The sequence below is a fragment of the Chiloscyllium plagiosum genome, unplaced genomic scaffold (genome assembly GCF_037043375.1).
Source record: "Chiloscyllium plagiosum isolate Xiang-an unplaced genomic scaffold, Cpla_swu_hap1 HiC_scaffold_14, whole genome shotgun sequence".
In the NCBI taxonomy this organism is placed as follows: domain Eukaryota; kingdom Metazoa; phylum Chordata; class Chondrichthyes; order Orectolobiformes; family Hemiscylliidae; genus Chiloscyllium; species Chiloscyllium plagiosum.
Genome location: NW_028270152.1, coordinates 5,248,080 through 5,272,894, shown reverse-complemented (window position 1 = coordinate 5,272,894; position 24,815 = coordinate 5,248,080). Strand labels below are relative to the sequence as shown.

Below are 24,815 nucleotides of genomic sequence, written 5' to 3'. Positions count from 1 at the left end.
ACAGTACTGGTGGGGACAGGTCTGTCGCTGTATAACACCGGGGTACAGTACTGGTGGGGACAGGTCTGTCCCACTATAACACTGGGGTACAGTACTGGTGGGGACAGGTCTGTCTCTGTATAACACTGGGGTACAGTACTGGTCGGGACAGGTCTGTCGCTGTGTAATACTGGGGTACAGTGCTGGTGGGGAGAGGTCTGTCACTGTGTAACACTGGGGTACAGTACTGGTGGGGACAGGTCGGTCCCTGGATAACACTGGGGTACAGTACTGGTGGGGACAGGTCTGTCACTGTATAACACTGGGGTACAGTACTGGTGGGGACAGGTCTGTCGCAGTGTAATATTGGGGTACAGTACTGGTGGGGACAGGTCTGTCGCTGTGTAATACTGGGGTACAGTACTGGTGGGGACGGGTCAGTCGCTGTGTAATACTGGGGTACAGTACTGGTGGGGACAGGTCTGTCGCTGTGTAACACTGGGGTACAGTACTGGTGGGGACAGGTCTGTCCCTGTATAACACTGGGGTACAGTACTGGTGGGGACAGGTCTGTCGCTGTGTAATACTGGGGTACAGTACTGGTGGGGACAGGTCTGTCGCTGTGTAATACTGGGGTACAGTACTGGTGGGGACAGGACTGTCCCTGTATAACACTGGGGTACAGTACTGGTGGGGACAGGTCTGTCGCTGTGTAACACTGGGGTACAGTACTGGTGAGGACAGGTCTGTCCCTGTATAACACTGGGGTACAGTACTGGTGGGGACAGGTCTGTCCCTGTATAACACTGGGGTACAGTACTGATGGGGACAGGTCTGTCAGTGTATAACACTGGGGTACAGTACTGGTGGGGACAGGTCTGTCGCTGTATAACACTGGGGTACAGTACTGGTGGGGACAGGACTGTCGCTGTGTAATACTGGGGTACAGTACTGGTGGGGACAGGTCTGTCGCTGTATAACACTGGGGTACAGTACTGGTGGGGACAGGTCTGTCGCTGTGTGATACTGGGGTACAGTACCGGTGGGTCAGGTCTGTCACTGTATAACACTGGGGAACAGTGCTGGTGGGGACAGGTCTGTCACTGTATAACACTGGGGTACAGTGCTGGTGGGGACAGGTCTGTCACTGTATAACACTGGGGTACAGTGCTGGTGGGGACAGGTCTGTCACTGTATAACACTGGGGTACAGTACTGGTCGGGGACAGGTCTGTCGCTGTATTACACTGGGGTACAGTACTGATGGGGACAGGTCTGTCACTGTGTAACACTGGGGTACAGTACTGGTGGGGACAGGTCTGTCGCTGTGTAATACTGGGGTACAGTACTGGTGGGGACAGGTCTGTCCCTGTATAACACTGGGGTACAGTACTGGTGGGGACAGGTCTGTCCTTGTGTAACACTGGGGTTCAGTACTGGTGGGGGCAGGTCTGTCACTGTGTAACACTGGGGAACAGTCCTGGTGGGGGCAGGTCTGTCCCTGTATAACACCGGGGTACAGTACTGGTGGGGACAGGTCTGTCGCTGTGTAACACTGGGGTACAGTACTGGTGAGGACAGGTCTGTCCTTGTATAACACTGGGGTACAGTACTGGTGGGGACAGGTCTGTCCCACTATAACACTGGGGTACAGTACTGGTGGGGACAGGTCTGTCGCTGTGTAACACTGGGGTACAGTACTGGTGGGGACAGGTCTGTCGCTGTGTAACACTGGGGTACAGTACTGGTCGGGACAGGTCTGTCGCTGTGTAATACTGGGGTACAGTACTGGTGGGGACAGGTCTGTCACTGTATAACACTGGGGTACAGTACTGGTGGGGACAGGTCTGTCGCAGTGTAATATTGGGGTACAGTACTGGTGGGGACAGGTCTGTCGCTGTGTAATACTGGGGTACAGTACTGGTGGGGACGGGTCAGTCGCTGTGTAATACTGGGGTACAGTACTGGTGGGGACAGGTCTGTCGCTGTGTAACACTGGGGTACAGTACTGGTGGGGACAGGTCTGTCCCTGTATAACACTGGGGTAAAGTACTGGTGGGGACAGGTCTGTCGCTGTGTAATACTGGGGTACAGTACTGGTGGGGACAGGTCTGTCGCTGTGTAATACTGGGGTACAGTACTGGTGGGGACAGGTCTGTCCCTGTATAAAACTAGGGTCCCGTACTGGTGGGGACAGGTCTGTCACTGTATAACACTGGGGTACAGTACTGGTGGGGACAGGTCTGTCCCTGTATTACACTGGGGTACAGTACTGGTGGGGACAGGTCTGTCGCTGTGTAACACTGGGGTACAGTACTGGTGGGGACAGGTCTGTCCCTGTATAACACTGGGGTACAGTACTGGTGGAGATAGGTCTGTCCCTGTATAACACTGGGGTACAGTACTGGTGGGGACAGTTCTGTCGCTGTATAACACTAGGGTTCAGTACTGGTGGGGACAGGTCTGTCCCTGTATAACACTGGGGTACAGTACTGATGGGGACAGGTCTGTCAGTGTATAACACTGGGGTACAGTACTGGTGGGCACAGGTCTGTCGCTGTATAACACTGGGGTACAGTACTGGTGGGGACAGGACTGTCGCTGTGTAATACTGGGGTACAGTACTGGTGGGGACAGGTCTGTCGCTGTATAACACTGGGGTACAGTACTGGTGGGGACAGGTCTGTCGCTGTGTGATACTGGGGTACAGTACCGGTGGGTCAGGTCTGTCACTGTATAACACTGGTGTACAGTGCTGGTGGGGACAGGTCTGTCACTGTATAACACTGGTGTACAGTGCTGGTGGGGACAGGTCTGTCACTGTATAACACTGGGGTACAGTGCTGGTGGGGACAGGTCTGTCACTGTATAACATTGGGGTACAGTACTGATGGGGACAGGTCTGTCACTGTGTAACACTGGGGTACAGTACTGGTGGGGACAGGTCTGTCGCTGTGTAATACTGGGGTACAGTACTGGTGGGGACAGGTCTGTCCCTGTATAACACTGGGGTACAGTACTGGTGGGGACAGGTCTGTCAGTGTATAACACTGGGGTACAGTACTGGTGGGGACAGGTCTGTCACTGTGTAACACTGGAGTACAGTACTGGTGGGGACAGGTCTGTCCCTGTATAGCACTGGGGTACAGTACTGGTGGGGACAGGTCTGTCCCTGTATAACACTGGGGTACAGTCCTGGTGGGGGCAGGTCTGTCCCTGTATAACACTGGGGTACAGTACTGGTCGGGACAGGTCTGTTGCTGTATAACACTGGGGTACAGTACTGGTGGGGACAGGTCTGTTGCTGTATAACCCTGGGGTACAGTGCTGGTGGGGGCAGGTCTGTCACTGTGTAACACTGGGGTACAGTACTGGTGGGGACAGGTCTGTTGCTGTATAACACTGGGGTACAGTACTGGTGGGGGCAGGTCTGTCACTGTGTAACACTGGGGTACAGTCCTGGTGGGGGCAGGTCTGTCCCTGTATAACACCGGGGTACAGTACTGGTTGGGTCAGGTCTGTCGCTGTATAACACCGGGGTACAGTATTGGTGGGGACAGGTCTGTCGCTGTATAACACTGGGGTACAGTACTGCTGGGGACAGGTCTGTCCTTGTGTAACACTGGGGTTCAGTACTGGTGGGGGCAGGTCTGTCACTGTGTAACACTGGGGAACAGTCCTGGTGGGGGCAGGTCTGTCCCTGTATAACACCGGGGTACAGTACTGGTGGGGACAGGTCTGTCCCTGTTTAACACTGGGGTACAGTACTGGTGAGGACAGGTCTGTCCCACTATAACACTGGGGTACAGTACTGGTGGGGACAGGTCTGTCGCTGTGTAACACTGGGGTACAGTACTGGTGGGGACAGGTCTGTCGCTGTGTAACACTGGGGTACAGTACTGGTCGGGACAGGTCTGTCGCTGTGTAATACTGGGGTACAGTACTGGTGGGGACAGGTCTGTCACTGTGTAACACTGGGGTACAGTACTGGTCGGGACAGGTCTGTCGCTGTGTAATACTGGGGTACAGTACTGGTGGGGACAGGTCTGTCGCTGTGTAATACTGGAGTACAGTACTGGTCGGGACAGGTCTGTCGCTGTGTAATACTGGGGTACAGTACTGGTGGGGACAGGTCTGTCACTGTATAACACTGGGGTACAGTGCTGGTGGGGACAGGTCTGTCCCACTATAACACTGGGGTACAGTACTGGTGGGGACAGGTCTGTCGCTGTGTAATACTGGGGTACAGTACTGGTGGGGACAGGTCTGTCGCTGTGTAATACTGGGGTACAATACTGGTGGGGACAGGTCTGTCACTGTATAACACTGGGGTACAATGCTGGTGGGGACAGGTCGGTCCCTGGATAACACTGGGGTACAGTACTGGTGGGGACAGGTCTGTCACTGTATAACACTGGGGTACAGTACTGGTGGGGACAGGTCTGTCGCTGTGTAATACTGGGGTACAGTACTGGTGGGGACAGGTCTGTCACTGTATAACACTGGGGTACAGTGCTGGTGGGGACAGGTCTGTCCCACTATAACACTGGGGTACAGTACTGGTGGGGACAGGTCTGTCGCTGTGTAATACTGGGGTACAGTACTGGTGGGGACAGGTCTGTCGCTGTGTAATACTGGGGTACAATACTGGTGGGGACAGGTATGTCACTGTATAACACTGGGGTACAGTGCTGGTGGGGACAGGTCGGTCCCTGGATAACACTGGGGTACAGTACTGGTGGGGACAGGTCTGTCACTGTATAACACTGGGGTACAGTACTGGTGGGGACAGGTCTGTCGCAGTGTAATATTGGGGTACAGTACTGGTGGGGACAGGTCTGTCGCTGTGTAATACTGGGGTACAGTACTGGTGGGGACGGGTCAGTCGCTGTGTAATACTGGGGTACAGTACTGGTGGGGACAGGTCTGTCGCTGTGTAACACTGGGGTACAGTACTGGTGGGGACAGGTCTGTCCCTGTATAACACTAGGGTACAGTACTGGTGGGGACAGGTCTGTCGCTGTATAACACTGGGGTACAGTACTGGTGGGGACAGGACTGTCGCTGTGTAATACTGGGGTACAGTACTGGTGGGGACAGGTCTGTCCCTGTATAACACTGGGGTACAGTACTGGTGGGGACGGGTCAGTCGCTGTGTAATACTGGGGTACAGTACTGGTGGGGACAGGTCTGTCCCTGCATAACACTGGGGTACAGTACTGGTGGGGACAGGTCTGTCGCTGTGTAATACTGGGGTACAGTACCGGTGGGTCAGGTCTGTCACTGTATAACACTGGTGTACAGTGCTGGTGGGGACAGGTCTGTCAGTGTACAACACTGGGGTACAGTACTGGTGGGGACAAGTCTGTCACTGTATAACACTGGGGTGCAGTACTGGTGGGGACAGGTCTGTCACTGTATAACACTGGGGTACAGTACTGGTGGGGACAGGTCTGTCCCTGTATAACACTGGGGTACAGTACTGGTGGGGACAGGTCTGTCCCTGTATAACACCGGGGTACAGGACTGGTGGGGACAGGTCTGTCACTGTGTAACACTGGGGTACAGTACTGGTGCGGACAGGTCTGTCCTTGTATAACACTGGGGTACAGGACTGGTGGGGACAGGTCTGTCCTTGTATAACACTGGGGTACAGGACTGGTGGGGACAGGTCTGTCCTTGTATAACACTGGGGTACAGGACTGGTGGGGACAGGTCTGTCACTGTGTAACACTGGGGTACAGTACTGGTGGGGACAGGTCTGTCCTTGTATAACACTGGGGTACAGGACTGGTGGGGACAGGTCTGTCCCTGTATAACACTGGGGTACAGGACTGGTGGGGACAGGTCTGTCCTTGTATAACACTGGGGTACAGGACTGGTGGGGACAGGTCTGTCCTTGTATAACACTGGGGTACAGGACTGGTGGGGACAGGTCTGTCACTGTATAACACTGGGGTACAGTACTGGTGGGGACGGGTCTGTCACTGTATAACACTGGGGTACAGTACTGGTGGGGACAGGTCTGTCCCTGTGTAACACTGGGGTACAGTACTGGTGCGGACAGGTCTGTCGCTGTATAACACTGGGGTACAGTACTGGTGGGGACAGGACTGTCGCTGTGTAATACTGGGGTACAGTACTGGTGGGGACAGGTCTGTCCCTGTGTAACACTGGGGTACAGGACTGGTGGGGACAGGTCTGTCACTGTGTAACACTGGGGTACAGTACTGGTGGGGACGGGTCTGTCACTGTATAACACTGGGGTACAGTACTGGTGGGGACAGGTCTGTCCCTGTGTAACACTGGGGTACAGTACTGGTGCGGACAGGTCTGTCCCTGTATAACACTGGGGTACAGTACTGGTGGGGACAGGTCTGTCCTTGTATAACACTGGGGTACAGTACTGGTGGGGACAGGTCTGTCCCTGTGTAACACTGGGGTACAGTACTGGTGCGGACAGGTCTGTCCCTGTATAACACTGGGGTACAGTACTGGTGGGGACAGGTCTGTCCCTGTGTAACACTGGGGTACAGTACTGGTGCGGACAGGTCTGTCCCTGTATAACACTGGGGTACAGTACTGGTGGGGACAGGTCTGTCCCTGTGTAACACTGGGGTACAGTACTGGTGGGGACAGGTCTGTCCCTGTGTAACACTGGGGTACAGGACTGGTGGGGACAGGTCTGTCACTGTGTAACACTGGGGTACAGTACTGGTGGGGGACAGGTCTGTCACTGTATAACACTGGGGTATAGTACTGGTGGGGACAGGTCTGTCACTGTATAACACTGGGGTACAGTACTGGTGGGGGACAGGTCTGTCACTGTATAACACTGGGGTATAGTACTGGTGGGGACAGGTCTGTCACTGTATAACACTGGGGTATAGTACTGGTGGGGACAGGTCTGTCACTGTATAACACTGGGGTACAGTACTGGTGGGGACAGGTCTGTCACTGTATAACACTGGGGTACAGTACTGGTGGGGACAGGTCTGTCCTTGTATAACACTGGGGTACAGTACTGGTGGGGACAGGTCTGTCCCTGTGTAACACTGGGGTACAGTACTGGTGCGGACAGGTCTGTCCCTGTATAACACTGGGGTACAGTACTGGTGGGGACAGGTCTGTCCCTGTGTAACACTGGGGTACAGTACTGGTGCGGACAGGTCTGTCCCTGTATAACACTGGGGTACAGTACTGGTGGGGACAGGTCTGTCCCTGTGTAACACTGGGGTACAGTACTGGTGGGGACAGGTCTGTCCCTGTGTAACACTGGGGTACAGGACTGGTGGGGACAGGTCTGTCACTGTGTAACACTGGGGTACAGTACTGGTGGGGGACAGGTCTGTCACTGTATAACACTGGGGTATAGTACTGGTGGGGACAGGTCTGTCACTGTATAACACTGGGGTACAGTACTGGTGGGGGACAGGTCTGTCACTGTATAACACTGGGGTATAGTACTGGTGGGGACAGGTCTGTCACTGTATAACACTGGGGTATAGTACTGGTGGGGACAGGTCTGTCACTGTATAACACTGGGGTACAGTACTGGTGGGGACAGGTCTGTCACTGTATAACACTGGGGTACAGTACTGGTGGGGACAGGTCTGTCACTGTATAACACTGGGGTACAGTACTGGTGGGGACAGGTCTGTCACTGTATAACACTGGGGTACAGTACTGGTGGGGACAGGTCTGTCCCTGTATAACACTGGGGTACAGTACTGGTGGGGACAGGTCTGTCCCTGTGTAACACTGGGGTACAGTACTGGTGCGGACAGGTCTGTCCCTGTATAACACTGGGGTACAGTACTGGTGGGGACAGGTCTGTCCCTGTGTAACACTGGGGTACAGTACTGGTGGGGACAGGTCTGTCCCTGTGTAACACTGGGGTACAGTACTGGTGCGGACAGGTCTGTCCCTGTGTAACACTGGGGTACAGTACTGGTGGGGACAGGTCTGTCCCTGTGTAACACTGGGGTACAGTACTGGTGAGGACAGGTCTGTCAGTGCAAAACACTGGGGTACAGTACTGGTGCGGACAGGTCTGTCCCTGTGTAACACTGGGGTACAGTACTGGTGGGGACAGGTCTGTCCCTGTGTAACACTGGGGTACAGTACTGGTGGGGACAGGTCTGTCGCTGTGTAACACTGGGGTACAGTACTGGTGGGGACAGGTCTGTCCCTGTGTAACACTGGGGTACAGTACTGGTGGGGACAGGTCTGTCACTGTATAACACTGGGGTACAGGACTGGTGGGGACAGGTCTGTCCCTGTGTAACACTGGGGTACAGTACTGGTGGGGACAGGTCTGTCCCTGTGTAACACTGGGGTACAGTACCATTCTGGAAATCTTACCTTGTTTTGGTGGATTTGCTACAGCTAGCACCCTCTGCTCAGACATCTCGTTTATTTCCTTATCTCTGCACCTCTTCTGTTCTGATCTCTTAAACAGCCCCAGTTTCAATCCCTGCTGTATTGGGGATTCAGCTCCTGGCTCCTATCCCTGGAAAGGCCTTGCCTGAACATTGCCGTGTTTTGCATGAAGACACACCTGAATCTAGCTCTCTGGTCAAACTCCAAAATATTTTATTTCAGAAAATTACTACCAAAGCCTTGTCTGGGTTTAAACTGGGTGAAGGAGCTTGCTACTGTTTCATGATTTTTAACGAGGTACTACAAGGCGTAGTTGTTTATGTGAAAGGATGACTGTTTGCATGTTAATTACCAGAATGGTCACATTCCACCTTCCCCACATTCCTTGAGGGAGAGTTATGAGTCATTGTAGCTCTTGCCTCCAGGAATCTTGCATGTATGGAGTTATTACATGGAATTCAGCTTCTACAGGAGACAGGTTTCAAATAAAGGGCAGTTATCTCTTTGTTGGGTCAGTATTGTAAGGTTTGTTCAAATGTTACTCACTACCATCATGAGGAGACAGGCCATTCAGCCCAACTAGCTGTGGCTGATGGTCCACATTGAGCCTCTGATCATTACACCCGCCTATTCCTGCCCCCCTCAAGTCCGGCATTGTTCCTTCTCATGGGACTCAGTCCCACATTCCCCCCACTTTGTGGATGAAAGGGCTTTTCCTGAATCCCCGATTGGATTCATTACTGACTTCTGCTGATAGCCACAAGTCGTGGCTAGTGTAGGTCTCGATTATCAAAACTGCCTTTGCAAATCCCCACTGGAATCTCTAATGCCGGCTTGTAACTTGGCAGAAACACTTGGGTGCAAATTCCTTTTGGGGCAACGACCCTAGAACCAATCTCTGTACCAACTCAGTATTCTCTCTGTCTGTGAAACCACAAGATTCCCCATTGAAACTTGCTGAGGGGATGCATTGTGTTACGCACACAGCTGTTCCTGTCCAGCTCCACCTAATAATGCCAAGGGAAAAATGATGCAGGGTGGAAGGGACATATTTCTAGCAGAGTGTACATGAGACACAAACAGGCCTTGTTTTGATAACTGCTTGTGCTAAATCCTATTATTTAATTCCAACAAATAACAGGCACTTGGCTTGTGTGATCACATAGAACATAAGCAAACTGATTATAGACCAGAGACCACATGACAAACCATCATTCAGACAGAAGGAACCTTTCGCAGATTTCAGAAACCAAAGAAAATGTAGGAAATGCTCTCTGAGGTTCAACTCAGCTCCAGAAACAAAAAAACACACACACAGCAACTTGGAATCGAGAGAAGCTTGTGGGACTGAGAAAATGGGGAATTATTGTCCCAGTGAACAGGAGCTAGGAGCCCTTCTACTCACCAAATTCAGACAAAATCCAGACTGATCTGCAGCAAGTTTTGCTGTTGTTCTTGTGGTGATGAAATTAGGAAGATAAAGACTGACTTGCATTTCTATAGCAGCTTTTACAACCACAAATACTTAGCAAAGCATTTTACAGTCGGTGAAGCAAGTGTTTTGAACTGTGGTCACTTTTGTGATCTAGCAAGCACAACTACTGGTTTGTACACAGCAAGATTTCACACACTATGACCAGGTAACCGGCCTGAACAGTGTTGGCTAAGAGATAACACCCATACGCGCTTTGCCAAAACTGCCAAAGGATCTTTTGACATTCACCAGAATGGGATTGGAAACTGGGGTGGGTTCAACTTCACACCATTGACAGTGCAGCACTCCCTCAGTATTGCACTCCAGCCTTGAATCAGTTGTGTTCAGGTCTCTACAGTGGGTTTCAGACCACAACCTTCTAAGTCAAGAGATAAGAATACTGCGTTCTGAGTTTCATCTTCCACCACTCAGGTATGAGGGAGATGGCGGAGGGAAAGTGTGTTCACACAGTGGACCAAACCACAGCAAGGCAGAAACACACTGAGCGAACAAGACAGCAAGAGATCATATTCCTGATGAACAGGGGAATAAAGAGGCCATTCTCCTGGGAAAATTACAAAAGCAAATGGTGCACAGGAGCAAAGACTACTGGAAACAGAAATTATTCAAACTGCCTACACAATTTGACAAATGAGTCAAACATTGGAAAGGGAGCCTATTTCTGAACAACCAGGACACAAACACTAGGAGGCACTGCACTAATGGAGATAGAATCTTGGAGAGACCAGGTTCACATTATGGTCCTGGATTCTATACTATTACATCGACATTGCAATGTTGAAGGAAGTGCAGAAAATATTTATAAAATAAAGGCAGAATAATTAAAGAGTGATACACAATGATACACAAAAGGCTAAAAAGGCCACACTTTCCAGTTCTAAAGAAAAGACCAGGTGGAGGCTAATTTTTTTTATTCTCTAAGGTTATGGGTGACACTGACTAGCCCAATGTTTATTGCCCGTCCCTAGTTGCCCCTTGAGAAGGTGGGGGTGAGCTTTCTTCCTGACCCACTGCAGTCCGTGTGCCGTAGGTAGACCCACAATGTTTCACAGAGGGAGGGAATTCCAGGATTCTGACCCAGCAACACTGAAGGAACTGAAGAAACGAAGATATTTCCAAGTCAGGATGATGAGGGGCTTGGAGGGGAATTTGCAGGGGGTGGTGTTCCCATGTATCTGCTGCCCTTGTCCTTCTTAGATGGAAGTGGTCGTGGGTTTGGAAAATGCTGTCTGAGGATCTATGGTGAGTTTCTGCAGTGCACCTTGTAGAATTCTGATGAAGGCCACTGAGCAGGAATGCTTGGTTGTCTCTTTGAGGATGCTGCCTGGGCTGCTGAGCATTCCCTGTTGGTATTTCCAATCTTGAACATCTGGAGTGTTTGCTTTTGTATCAATGTCTGAGGAGTATCGAGTGAAACAGAACATTTATCAACAAACATCCCGCCTCTGACCTTGTGATGCAGTGAACAACATCACTGATGTAGCTGCTGCCCTGAGGAACTCCTGCAACGATGTCCTGGAGCTGAGATGACTGATCTCCAACAACTACAACCATCTTCCGATGTGTCAGGTATGACTCTAACCAGCGGAGAGTTTGCCCTGATACTCATTTATTCCTGTTTTGCCCGGGCTCCTTGAATGCAGTCTTGATGTCAAGGGCTGTCCCCCTCCCCTTCCCTCTGGAATTCAGCTCTTTTGTCCATGTTTGACCCAAGGCTGGAATGAGGTCAGGAGCTGAGTGACCCTGGGGGAACCCAAACTGGGCAGGTCACTGAGCAGGTGCTGCTTGATAATACTGTGGATGCTGCCTTCCATCACTTTACTGATGAACGAGAGGAGACCGATGGTGTGGTAATTGTCTGGGTTGGATTTGTCCAGCTTTTTGTGTCCAGGACATACCTGGGCAATTTTCCATCAGGTGGATGTCAGTGTTGTAACTGTACTAAAACAGCTCGGCTTGGGGAGCGGCAAGTTCTGGAGCACATGTCTTCAGTTCTCGTGCTGAAATGTTTTCAGGGCCCATAGCCTTTGCAGTAGCCAATGTGTCCAACCATTTCCTGATGTCATGTGGAGTGAATCGAATTGGCTGGAGACTGGTATCTGTGATGCTGGGGACCACTGGAGGAGGTCGAGATGGGTAATCCACTCAGCACGTCTGGCTGATGTCCTGGGCTCCTCTGTCCTTGAGGATGGGGATATTTGTGAAACTTCCTCCTCCACAGAGTTGTTTGTCTATCACCTATGGCAGGACTGCAGAGCTTAGATCTGGTCTGTTGGTTGTGGGATCACTTAGCTCTGTCACTTGCTGTTTAAGCTGTTCAGTGTGCAAGTAGTCCTGTTTGGTGGTTTCACCAGGTTGACACCTCACCTTCAGGTATGCCTGGTGCTGCTCCTGGTATGCCCTCCTGCACTCTCCGTTGAACCAGGGTTGATGCCCTGGCCTGGTGGTAATGGTTGAGTGGGGGATATGTCAGACCATGATGTTACAGATTGTGCATGTGTGTTAATGTGTGTGCTCAGGAGCAGGACTCAGAAGGATATTCAAGGGCAGAGGGTTGAGAGTTAATGAGAGGGGGAGGAGCATAAAAATTGGCTGGAGCAGATCCACCGTTTCTGCCTCATACTATTTCTGATACGGCTTTGCTTTTTCATCCACACACACACACACAGAGACACACTCAAACAGACACACACACATTCACTCAGACACTGCAAGTTGTCATCACATCTGACGAATAAATCATTTTCTAATTAAAATGTCTCCTTATCGATGGAGAAAAGGTAAATATTGTGATGGTTAATCTTGTTCCTGTGTGAATGCATACCTTACATCATAATGGCCCCGCCTTTGTAGTTCCAAACCAGCCAATGGGTGAGCTGAAGGTACCATTTTAACCTGGTGTTTGTGGAAAATGAGGGGCATGCACAGGGTGAGGTGGGGAGAGGGGACAAGGGGGGAGGTGATTGAGCCCATACCATACACATAGATGAACACCTCCCACATTCAGCAGTGGGGGGGCCGGGGGGGTGAAGGAAACTATAACCTTCAGTAAGTACACTCAGGGGTTCTCTTGCTGCCACCATTTTACTCAGCAAGAGAACAGACACAACATGATGTAGGAAACAGATGATGGTGTGATACACTACTGACGGTTTCTGACCCTTCTTTCCGTTAAGATTAGGATTCCAACACGTGCATTTTCATATTCTGCATCTCTCTTGCGTGTGTTGGGGGTGGGGGGCGGAAGAAGACAAGAGACAGAGCGTGGAGGCTGGGGGAAAGTAACCAGCCTTGCTCATGGAGATTAAAATAAAGCACACCGTTTCCGTTCCTGTGTGCAGGCGGTTAGAGCAGTACAAGCTGCACAAAGACAGAGCACACATTATGTAACCACCCCCCAGCGCAAGGCAGAGCGGCTGACCACACATGATACACCCCTTGTTCAAAACACAACGACCACACAACAGATACCCCCGCCCCCCAGCACCCAGTTCAAGGCACACATTATTGCACCTACCTCCACCGTTTTTGTAGCAGAGATAAGGAAATCTCCAGACGTTCCCAAGGCCAATGAAGCCTCCGGCCACAGACAGGATAAAATCAAGCTTGTTTGCCCATTTCTCTCGCTGCACCTTGCCATCTGCTTCATCCTCGGGCCGGGTACCCGGACTCTTCCCGGGAGAGGGCTTCAGGGTGTCTTTGTGAAAATCTTTTAAGGAATGCATCTTTTCACCCCGGGCCATTCCTGATCACACACACCCACACACCACCACACACCACACACAAGAGGGAGGGAAGGAGGAGAAACAGAGGGGGGAGGTTAATCAGGACCGATCCTTCCAAAAACACACAGCACCAACTCTATCTCATCGCATTTCTGATCACTTTATTCCAATATTAAAAATCAATCCCCATTGTCTCTGCTTCTCCCACCCAACAATCCACCCCCTACTCCCACAATAAAACCATTCCCACTCTATTAGAATTTAATCCATTGTCTATATTGCCTTAAAGTAATGCATAATCTCCCTCTTGGATTGTATGCACCGTAACCCCTCTGTAAGTCCCCATTTACAATTGGAGAGTGAATATTCCGCTAGATACATAGTTCCCTCCTTTACAAATCAATTTTCAGTTTGTTAATCTCTTCCACCTCCCCCCCCCCAACACACACTCAAAACGATTCCCTCCATATCTTCCCCGTGAACCTGCTCAGTTTTTCCTTAAAAAAATAAAAATCTATCCTTTCCTGAAAATATTTTTTTTTGATTACAAAACGAGATTAATCATCTCGTGTGTGTCTTAATTTTTTGTGTTCATTTTACAAAACGATTTTTAAAAAAAGGCAATAATTCGCTACATACAACAATACATACAACAAAAGCAGTACTGTACTCCAGGGAATAACGCCCTTACTCTTGGTCCAGTACTTGTCCAGCCTTCTGTTTGAGAGAATAAATAAAAAAAACAGAAAAAACAACAAAAAAAACGAGAGAAAGAAAGAGAGAGAGAGAGAGAGAGAAAGATACAACTTTCCGGGGAAAAAAAGGGTCCAATACAATTCGCAATAGTCACGGAAAATACAGCAGTTTTTTTTAAAAAGCTTTCCAAACCAAATCCCATCTTCCAATTTATACATATGTATATATATGTTTTTAAAACTCTCAGGAAGATGATCGGAGCGGACCATTAAATGCTGAGAAACCGCTCGGTAGGTTTTCTTGTCAAAGGGACTGACCTGTTATTTCCAAATGGTCTCTTTGTTTCCAGACAACGAAAATTAACAGGCGCTTCGTTTATACCATTTGCCAGATTCTCTCAAATATTAAAATCACACTAGGATGTGCTTAAATGCAAAATCCTTTCTTGTGAGAATGGCTTTTTTGTTTATAAAGACGTTGCTTCTCAGAAATCCCAACACAGACAAAGCCCCAAGAATCGATTTTACAAATTGCTGTTCACGGAATTAAAAATTCACCCTTCCCTCAACGTTTAAGAACTAAAATTTGTCTTTCGCTGAAAAGTGTCCCAGAATCATTGTTAATTACCTGTGCCTGGGATCCCAGAGGCTGGAGGATCCCTGAGCAGCTCACAGATCACTCAGTTATGTTACTGCAACTGAGTCGGTGAGTGGTGAAAGGTGGATTTCATTTATAGGGCCTGTCCTTAAGCAGACCTCCTTCAACACTAACCCCAGCGCGAGTGGAAAAACCCCAGAACTGAGCGGCTCTCTCTGCGTCACCACGTCAAAGTTGGCACGGTTGTGAGAAAGAGAAAGCGAGCGAGGGAAAGCAGCGTTGGAGTTAGTCAGAAGAGGGAGATGGTACTCTTGGGATGTACAGGCACACTCAGAAACACATCTCATACACACAGAGCAACAAAACACACAGAGCAAATCACATTCAGAGTTACAGACAGAGAAACACACACACAGATAGAAAATACCTACTCAGAGACAGACACTGAGAAACACAGACTTGCACAATACATACACTGATACACAGACACATCGAGTCACACAGAATACACACACAAGTACACTGACACACAGACACACAAAATACACAAGAAAATATACACATACAGATACACTGAGACACAGATGCACAAATTACACAGACGCATACACAGAATGACAAATGAGATACAGACTCAGAAACACTCTCAGACAGTAGCCCTCACTGTCAGATACACTATCACAGACGCACACACACACAACAGACACACAATCACAGAGACAGCTCATCCAGACACTGTCACACAGGCACACACACTATCACAGACACACACATATACACAACCACTGCCATTAAAACCAGTTACATCTTTGTACTAGAATTCCACATATTCTGCTTCTTGCTCCCCCCTGCCCCCCCTCCCCACTCCAGGTTCCCTCTGCCTCTGTTATTTAAGATATACCCTCTCAGTCACATTGCACACATTCTCACTGGCTGTTTATATTTCTTGCACTTTACAATGAAGGCTGTACAGAGACTGAAAGTGGAGACAATCAGGAAGTAACCCTCACCCATACCCCTCCCCCACCAGCCACAACCTCCTGCTCCCCCCACCCACCCACCCCAGCTCAGCGTTGCAATCACTTCCCCCTCCACAGCACAGTTTCTTTGTTGTGCCTGGGGCCCAGCAATATGTTTGTGAGGGTTAGGGCTTTGTGGGGAGGGAAAGACCTGGTTGAATCCCCTCACAAGGAGCAGTTAAACTCTTGCCGCTTTCCTGCTGGCAGTGGACTGGTTAACCCTTTGCTGTAAACATTGTCAGAGCACCAGGGTTTGGATCTATTTGTTAAGAGGTTTGTCTTAACGCCTGGCCTGGCCTGGCCTGGCCTGGTGTAGCTAACCCAGGAGGTTGTGTATCTGAATGCAGTGAACAGGAAATCCTGCTGTGTGACAGCACCCATTTTGTATCACCAGGGACACCCATTTTAGAGTTTTCAATGCGTGCTGCTTTGTCAGTTTCAGAGGCTTTCTGATTATTCCACCTCAGCAGCCAATAATACCAACAGCTCACATTTATAGAGTGTCTGGAAGCTAGTAAAACATCTAAAAGCCCTCATCCAAAAATAAATTGTTTCCAAGCCACAGAAAGTGATTTAAAAACAGGTTATTACAAACATAGAAAGATATAAAACAGGAACAGGAGTAGGCCATTCGGCCCTTTAAGCCTGCTGATGCCCTGAGCCAATTATCGAGTTCAATACCCTCATCAAAAACTCTAGAATGGCCCATTTTGCCAGTATGGCCCAATACCTCATTTATGATTAGGTTCCCTTGCCCTTCGACCCAACCAGTCCACACTGACCCTCCGAATAGTAACCCAGCCATACCCATTTCCCTCTGACTAATACACTAAACACCAAGGGCAATTTAGCATGGCCAATTCACCTAACCCGCACATCTTTGGATTGTCGGAGGAAACCAGAGCACCCAGAGGAAACCCACACAGACACGGGGAGAATGTGCACACTCCATACAGTTACCCGAGGCTGGAATTGAACCTGGGTTCCTGGAGCTGTGAGACAGCAGTGCTGACCACTGAACCACCGTGCTGCTCTGTCAATGCTCCAAATATAGTTCAGATGCTATGAGATTCCCTTCTCCTTTTCATTAAGTATGAACTGGGCCCCTGGGGTACAGACTGCCAGCATCCATCACGTGATATTCCTGCAGTGGACCTGTCCCGTCCCCCATCACTCTGTTCATCTCTCCAAAGAGGCTGTCAAACCTGTTGTTGGCTCCATCACTGATGATGCTTTTAAACAATTGAGAGAATAATAATGATTGGTAAAAGCCAACCTTCCATCTGCTGACTCCACTTACACTTCCCACTGCTTCGGGAAAGCAGCCATCATCATCAAAGAGCCCTGCCACCCTGGTTATCCTCTCTTCCAGAGCTGAAAATGTGTTGCTGGAAAAGCGCAGCAGGTCAGGCAGCATCCAAGGAGCAGGAGAATCGACGAATCCTGAAGAAGGGCTTATGCCCGAAAAGTCGATTCTCCTGCTGTAGGGCAGCACAGTGGCTCAGTGGTTAGCACTGCTGCCTCATAGTGCTAGGGACCTGGGTTCAATTCCAGCCTCGGGTGACTGTCTGTTTGGAGTTTGCATGTTCTCCTTGTGTCTGCGTGGGTTTCCTCCCATAGTCCAAAGATGTGCAGGTCAGGTGAATTGGACATGCTAAATTGCCCGTAGAGTTAGGTGCCTTAGTTAGGGGATCTGGGTGAGTTACTTTTTGGAGGGTTGGTGTGGACTAGGTGAGCCAAAGGGCCTGTTTCCAGCACCACATTCTCGGCTCTGATCTCCAGCATCTGCAGTCCTCACTTTCTCCTAACTGAAGATGAGGTGTCAACCTGGTGGAGCTACCAAACAGGACCACTTGCAGACCAAACAACATACTCAGCTAGTGATAGACCGAGCTAAGCAACTTCACAACCAACAGATCAGACTAAGCTCTGCAGACCTGCCACATCCAGTCGTGAATCATGGTGAATAATTAAGCAACTCACTGGAGGAGGAGACTCCACAAATATCCCCATCCTTAGCTGCCTAACCTGCTGTGTTTTTCCAGCACCACACTCCTGACTCACCTTCAGGTATGCCTGGTGCTGCTCCTGGTATACCCTCCTGCACTCTCCACTGAACCAGGGTTGATGCCCTGGCCTGATGGTAATGGTTGAGTGGGGGATATGCCGGGCCATGAGGTTACAGATTGTGCTGGAGTACAGTTCTGCTGCTGTTGATGGCCCACAGCGCCTCATGGATGCCTAGTCTGGAGTTGCTCGATCTGTTTGAAGTCTGTCCCATTTAGCACAGTGATAGTGCCACACAACACCTGGAGGGTATTCTCAATGTGAAGGTGGGACTTTGTCTCCACAAGGACTGTGCGGTGGTCACTCTTACCGATACTGTCATGGAGAGATGGATCTGCAGCTGGCAGATTGGTAAGGATGGGGTCAGGTATGTTTCTCCCTCTTGTTAGTTCCCTCACCACCTGCCACAGACCCAGCCTAACAGCGATGTCCTTTAGGACCCGACCAGCTCGATTAGTATTACTGCTGCCGAGCCACTCTTGGTGATGGACATTGATATCCCCCACCCAGAGTACATTCTGTGCCCCTGGCAACCGCAGTGCTTCCTCTGAGTGTTGTTCAATATGGAGGATACTGCTTCATCATCAGCCCAGGGAGGGTGGTACATGGCAATCAGCAGGAGGTTTCTGTGCCCATGGAGAGAGCAGGACACTCACCCTCCATCCAGCCTCAACGTGTTTGAGTGCAGGCAGTGAGCGAGGGGATGGTGGAGCATGGAGAGCTCTCCAGGTTTCAATCCTGTCTTCATTCAGAGCTTCCATATACACAGACACACACATCCACACAGATACACACAGACACACACACAGACACACATGCAGATACACACACAGTCTCTCACACACACACAGTCTCACAGATACACACAGTCTGTCTCACACAGACTGAAGCCATGAGAGTTCACAGGGTCTGGAGTCAATGTTGAGGACTCCCAGGGCAACTCCCTCCCGACTGTATCCTAATGTCCGCCCCCCCCCCCAACAACCCCTCTCTGCTGGCTCTGTCCTGGCGACGGGACAGGACATATCCAGGGACGGTGATGGTGGGGTCTGGGACATTGTCTGTAAGGTAGGATTCCGTGAGTATGTTGCTGTTGCTTGACTGGTCTGTGAGACAGCTCTCCCAGTGTTGTTGTAAGGGATGAGATGTGTGTGAGGAATAATTTGCAGGATGGACTGTGCAGTGTGTGCTGGTGTAATTTCTGGTGCTTACGCTGATCTCAAGTGATCCATCTGGATGTATACAGACTTAACTTTGCTGTTCCAATTTGATACAAATGAGTGGCTTTCGGGGTTATTTCAGAGAACAGCTAAGAGTTAACCAGATTGCAGTGAGTCTGGACTCAGACTGAGGCAGCACAGTAGAATTCCTTTGCTAAAGGGTATTAGTGAACCAGAGGGGAGTTGGCAGTAATGATTACTGTGAATAGTTTTTAAATTCAGAATTAAAATTAAGTTTTCCCCATCTGCTGTTTTGAGATTATGACCACAGCAACATTCCCAATGTGCTCCTGCTCCCATTGCTGAGAGAGCAGGACACTCACTGTCCATCCAGCCTCAACGTGTTTGAGTGCAGGCAGTGAGTGAGGGGATGGTGGAGCACGGAGAGCTCTCCAGGTTTCAATCCTGTCTTCATTCAGAGCTTCCATATACACAGACACACACATCCACACAGACACACACACAGACACACACACATGCAGATACACACACAGTCTCACAGATACACACAGTCTGTCTCACGCACACACAGGCAGTCACACACAGACAGACAGACAGACACACATACACACAGATACACACACACAGATATACACAATCTGTCTCACACACACAGACAGTCACACACACAGTCTCTCTCTCTCACACACACACACACACAGATACACACAGTCTGTCTCACACACACACAGGCAGTCACACACAGACAGACACACACACACAGGCACACACATCCACACAGATATACACAATCTGTCTCACACACACAGACAGTCACACACACAGTCTCTCTCACACACACACACACACGTCCACACAGATACAGACAGGCAGATACACACACAGTCACACAGTCTGTCACACACAGACAGTCTTTCTCACACACACATAGACACAGTCACATAGACACACACACACATATACAGATACATATACACACTTACAGATCACATAGGCACACACACACAACACAAATGCACACATGGACCCACAAACGCAGACACATAGACATGTACACACACAGTCTCAGACACAGACACACACACACAGTTCCCAGCCCAGTGCTCCCAGTTTATAATAAGGGATCACCTATTTAAAACAGAAGAGGTGAAGCTTTCTCACACAGAGGATTGTGATTATTTGGAACTCTTTTCCTTCAAAGATGTCAAAAACAAAGTTCCTTAAATATTTTTAAGGCGGGGTAGATACATTCTTGATTAGCGAGGAGTTAAAGGTTATCGGGGACAGGCAGCAGTCAGCTCAGCCAATGAATGGCAGAACAGGGTTGAGGGGCAGAGTGGCCTACACCAGTTTTTTAAATTAATTAATGGGCTGTGTCTCAAGCTGGGCCAGAATCTATTGTCCATCCTTTATTGTCCAGAGGGAAGGAACGAGCCAATCCAGTTGCTGTAGGTCTGGGGTCACATGTAGGCCAGACGGGTAAGGATGGCAGATTTCCTTCTGAACCAGGTGGGTGTTTACGTCGATTGACAATCAATTCATGGTCATCATTAGATTCTTAATTCCAGATTCTTCATTAAATTCAAATTTTGCCACCTGCCGTGTGGGATTACCAGTTCCCAATAATCCCAGTGGGCTGCTGTCTCCCTCTATGTTTTTATGTCCTGGGGCCTAATGTGTATTTCGCAATCCAATATCACCGAGAGACAGAGTATCGAGATAGAATATCACATGACTTTTTGTGGGATCTTGCTGTGCAGAAAATTGCATTTCCTGCACTCCAGAAGCATTTCATTGGCTGTAATGTGCTTTGGGGTATCCTGAGGTTGTGTCAGGTACTACAGAAACACAAGTGTCTGGGTGGCACAGTGGCTCACTGCTGCCTCACAGCACCAGGGACCCTGTTTGATTCCACCCTCGGGCGACTGTCTGTGTGGGGTCTGCACATTCTCCCCGTGTCTGCGTGGGTTTCCTCCCACAATCCAAAGATGTGCAGCTTAGGGTGGATTGGCCATGGGAAATTACCCATAGTGTTCTGGAGTGTGTAGTCAGGTGCATTAGTCTGGGGCAAGTATAGGTTAGGGGAATAGGTCTGGGTGGGTTACTCTTTGGACTTGTTGGGCTGAAGGGCCTGTTTCCACACTGTATGGGAGTCTGATTCTGAAGTACTCCCTTCCAGTTCTCCTTACCAGAGAGAGCCTGCTCTCCAGCCAATGAAGGGATACACCGACAGGGGCCTGTCAGGGGGGATGGGAACCAGTGAGGCAAGGTTTGCATTAAAAGCCTCCATGCAATAATTCCCTTCTTTACCATCCTCTCAGACTTCAGTAGAACTCAGATATGGACAGAATAAGAGAAGGCCATTTGGCCCATCAAGTTACATAGGAAATGGCAGCAGGAGTAGGCCATGTAACCCCTTGGACTTGCTCCACTATCCAACTAGATCACGTTTGCTACAGTCTCCATGTTTAATCATCGTACCTCGACACAATTCTCTCACACTATCCCCAAACCTTTGCTATGTTAGAAATCTATCCATCTCTGTCTTAAACAGACTCAGCAACTGAACTCCCACAGCCCTCTCGAGCAGGGAACTTTGAAGGTTTATTATCCTCTGAGTGAAGAGATCTGGCTTACTAACGTCCTGTAGGGAAGGAAACTGTGATTCTTACCTGGTCTGGTCTATATGTGACTCCAGACCCACAGCGATGGGGTTCACTCTTATCTGCCTTTGAAATGACCGAGCAGGCGTCTCAGTTCAAAGGCAACGAGGGACGAGATACAAATCCTGGCCAACCAGCGATGCCCATGTCCCATGTTTGAATATTGAAAAAAAAGTCACCCCTCAGACTCCAACACTCCAGGGAAAACAGCCCCAACGTCTCCCTGTAGCTCAAATTCTCCAACACTGGCAACATCTTTGTAAATCTTCCCTATCAGAGAGTGGCGGATGCTGTTTCACGACAGAGTTAGATAGATTCATGAATGGCACGTGAGTCAACCAGTATCGTGCGGGGACAGGGAGTGTGAGGCCACAGTCAGAGCAGCCATGATCTTATTGAGAGGTAGAATAAGCTGGAAGGGGCTGAATGGCCTCCTCCTACGCCTAGTTCATACAGGTGTGTTGACCGTGGCCAGTACAAACTCCCACTTCACAGAGGCTTGTGTGTCATTGACTCTCCCCCAACTGCCCCCACTTCAACCCATCCCTCACCCAAGGCCACCAGCAGAAAGTTCCAGAACACTCAGTAAAGTTATGTTAAATGTGTATAGGGCCCTTAAGTTACACTTGAAGCATTGAGTGCACGTTCCAGTCTCACACGGGTAATAATCACAAAGATTCCTAGATAGCATCATAGAATCATACAGTACAGCACTTCTCACTGCTTTTCAATGCACATGTGACGTAAACAGTGACATACACATGTGACAATAAATCTAAGAGGTCATTCAGCCCATCGAGTCGAGACTGGCACAAGTATATTACCGACATCACTTCCCTGCACATAGTCTCAATGTTATTCTATTTGAAATGCTCATCTAGGAACTTTTTAAAGGTACTGAGATTTCCCACCTCGACTGCCCTCCCTGGTAGCAAATTCTGGACACCCACCACCCTCTGGGTGAGAAAGGTTCTGCTCAAATCCCCTCTAAACCTCCTCCTGCCTTTCATTTTAAATTTATCCCCCCTTGTGACTGACCCTCTGATTGAGGAGAACAGCTGCTTCCTGTTCCCCTCTGTCTCTGCCTGTGACTCCTCCATCAGGTCCCCTCTCAGCTTTCTCTGCTCAATAGAAAACAGTCCGAGCTTATCCAGTCTCTTCATTGTTAAACTGCTCCATCCCAAGCAATATCCCGGTGAATCTCCTCTGCACCCCCCCCCCCCCCCCAGTGTAATCACATCCTTCCGATAGTGCAGAGACCAGGACTGCACACAGTACTCCAACTGTGGCCTCACCAAAGTCCTGTACAGCTCCAATACAACCTCCCTGCTCTTATCATCTATACCATGACTGATAAAGACAAGTGCCCGTATTCCTTCTTAACTTACCATGCCATTAACCTGCCCTGCCACCTTTAAAGATCTGTGCGCAACCTTCCCAAGGTCCCTATGCTCTTCTGAGCTGCCGAGTGAAATAACTCCCCAGAGGCCGGTACCCTTTATTTACACGGGGAGAGTCCTTAACACCGATCCAGCTCCCTCAGAGCCAGCTCCCTCAGAACCTCTGACACTCCTGTGTATATCGGTCAGCCAGACCTCCCTGATCGGACCAGGTTAACAGCCCCAATCAGGGAACTCGCATTCTATGAGGTCCCCTGGCTGCCCCCGTTACAATCATTACGCCCGGTGTTCTGCCATTCATTGAGGACTCTCTTGTTCCAAAGCTCATCACCTCACATTTATCACGGGTGAAATTCCATCTCCCACTGATCTGCCCATCTGATCAATCTGTTTACATCCTCCTGTAAACTAAGACCTTCCTCCCCTCTGTCAATCCCCCCCCCGACAATCTTTGCGTCATCTACAAATTTACTCATCACACCCCTCCCTCGAAAATTCCTATCTCCATCATTTACGAACATCACAAATGATAAGGGATCCCAGACTGATCCCTGTAGAACACTACTGTAGACCAAGCTCCTCCCACCAGCCTCTGTCTCCTGCCATTATGCCAGTTTTGGATCCATATTGTCAAGTTACCCTGGATCCTGTGTGCTTTATCAGTTCTTTATCAGTTTCCCATGTAGGAACCTTGCCAAAGGCTTTGCTGAAATCCATACAAACTCCATCGACGTTCCTACCCATTTCTCCACACCCAGTCCATCTCCTTGAAAAAATAAACCAATTCTGTCAGGCATGATCTCCCTCATCAAGTGGGGATCAACTTTCCCCTTCATTATTTTCTCCAACAGTTTCCCACTCACTGATGAGAGACTCACTGGTCTGTAGTTCCCTGGCCCATCCTTCCTACCCTTCCTGTAAAAGTGGCCCTGCGTTAGCTGGCACCTCCCATGGGTCAGACATTGGGTGGGAAATAATTCTTACATTGTTCATTCCTTCATACAATGTGGACATTTAGTGCTCATCCCTCATTGCCCTGGAATAGAGTGTCTCACTTGGCCATTTCAAATGGCATTGCTGTGGGTCTGGAGTCACATGTAGGCCAGACTAGGTAAGGATCGCAGTTTCCTTCCTTAAAGTGAATCAGATGGGTTTTTCCAACAATAGGACAGTGTCATGGTCACTGTCACTGAGATCAGCTTTCAATTCCTGACTTTACTGTCTCTGTTGAAACTCCCCCCACTGCTGGGTGGGGATTCATAATGATTCCTCAGGAACATTAGCCTGAAGCGTCAGTCCAGTGGTCTTACAGTACCCCATCAATGCTATCCCAAATAACCAAAATGTGGACATTAAAATGGTGGATGGATGTTGCCAGGGTTGGAGAGTTTGAGCCATAGAGAGAGAGATGCTGAACAGCCTGGTGCTGTTTTCCCTGGAACTTCGGAGGCTGAGGACCTTATAGAGGTTTATAAGATCATGAGGGGCATGGATAGGATAAATAGATAAAGTCTTTTCCCTGGGGTGGGGGAGTCCAAAACTAGAGGGTGTAAATTTAAGGTGAGAGGGGAAAGATATAAAAGGGACCTAAAGCGCAAAGTTTTAATGCAGA

The 24,815-nt window shown here is 49.4% G+C and overlaps 1 protein-coding gene across 4 annotated transcripts in view; it reads right to left on the bottom strand.

Annotated features, from left to right (window-relative positions):
* The window catches only part of LOC122558788 (sodium- and chloride-dependent taurine transporter-like), an 86,285-nt gene extending 71,227 nt beyond the window's left edge, over positions 1 to 15,058 (bottom strand). The window contains exons 1-3 of one of the 4 annotated variants that reach the window (XM_043707566.2): positions 14,904 to 15,057; positions 14,232 to 14,297; positions 13,373 to 13,600 (exon numbers count right to left, since the gene is read on the bottom strand). In XM_043707566.2, coding sequence (XP_043563501.1) covers positions 13,373 to 13,598 — 226 coding nt within the window. In that variant the 5' untranslated portion in view covers positions 13,599 to 13,600; positions 14,232 to 14,297; positions 14,904 to 15,057. Of the gene's footprint in view, positions 1 to 13,372; positions 13,601 to 14,231; positions 14,298 to 14,903 lie in introns of all 4 variants that reach the window. The other 3 variants (XM_087994050.1, XM_087994051.1, XM_087994052.1) reach the window with 3 other exon arrangements.
* Positions 15,059 to 24,815: the final 9,757 nt, after the last annotated feature.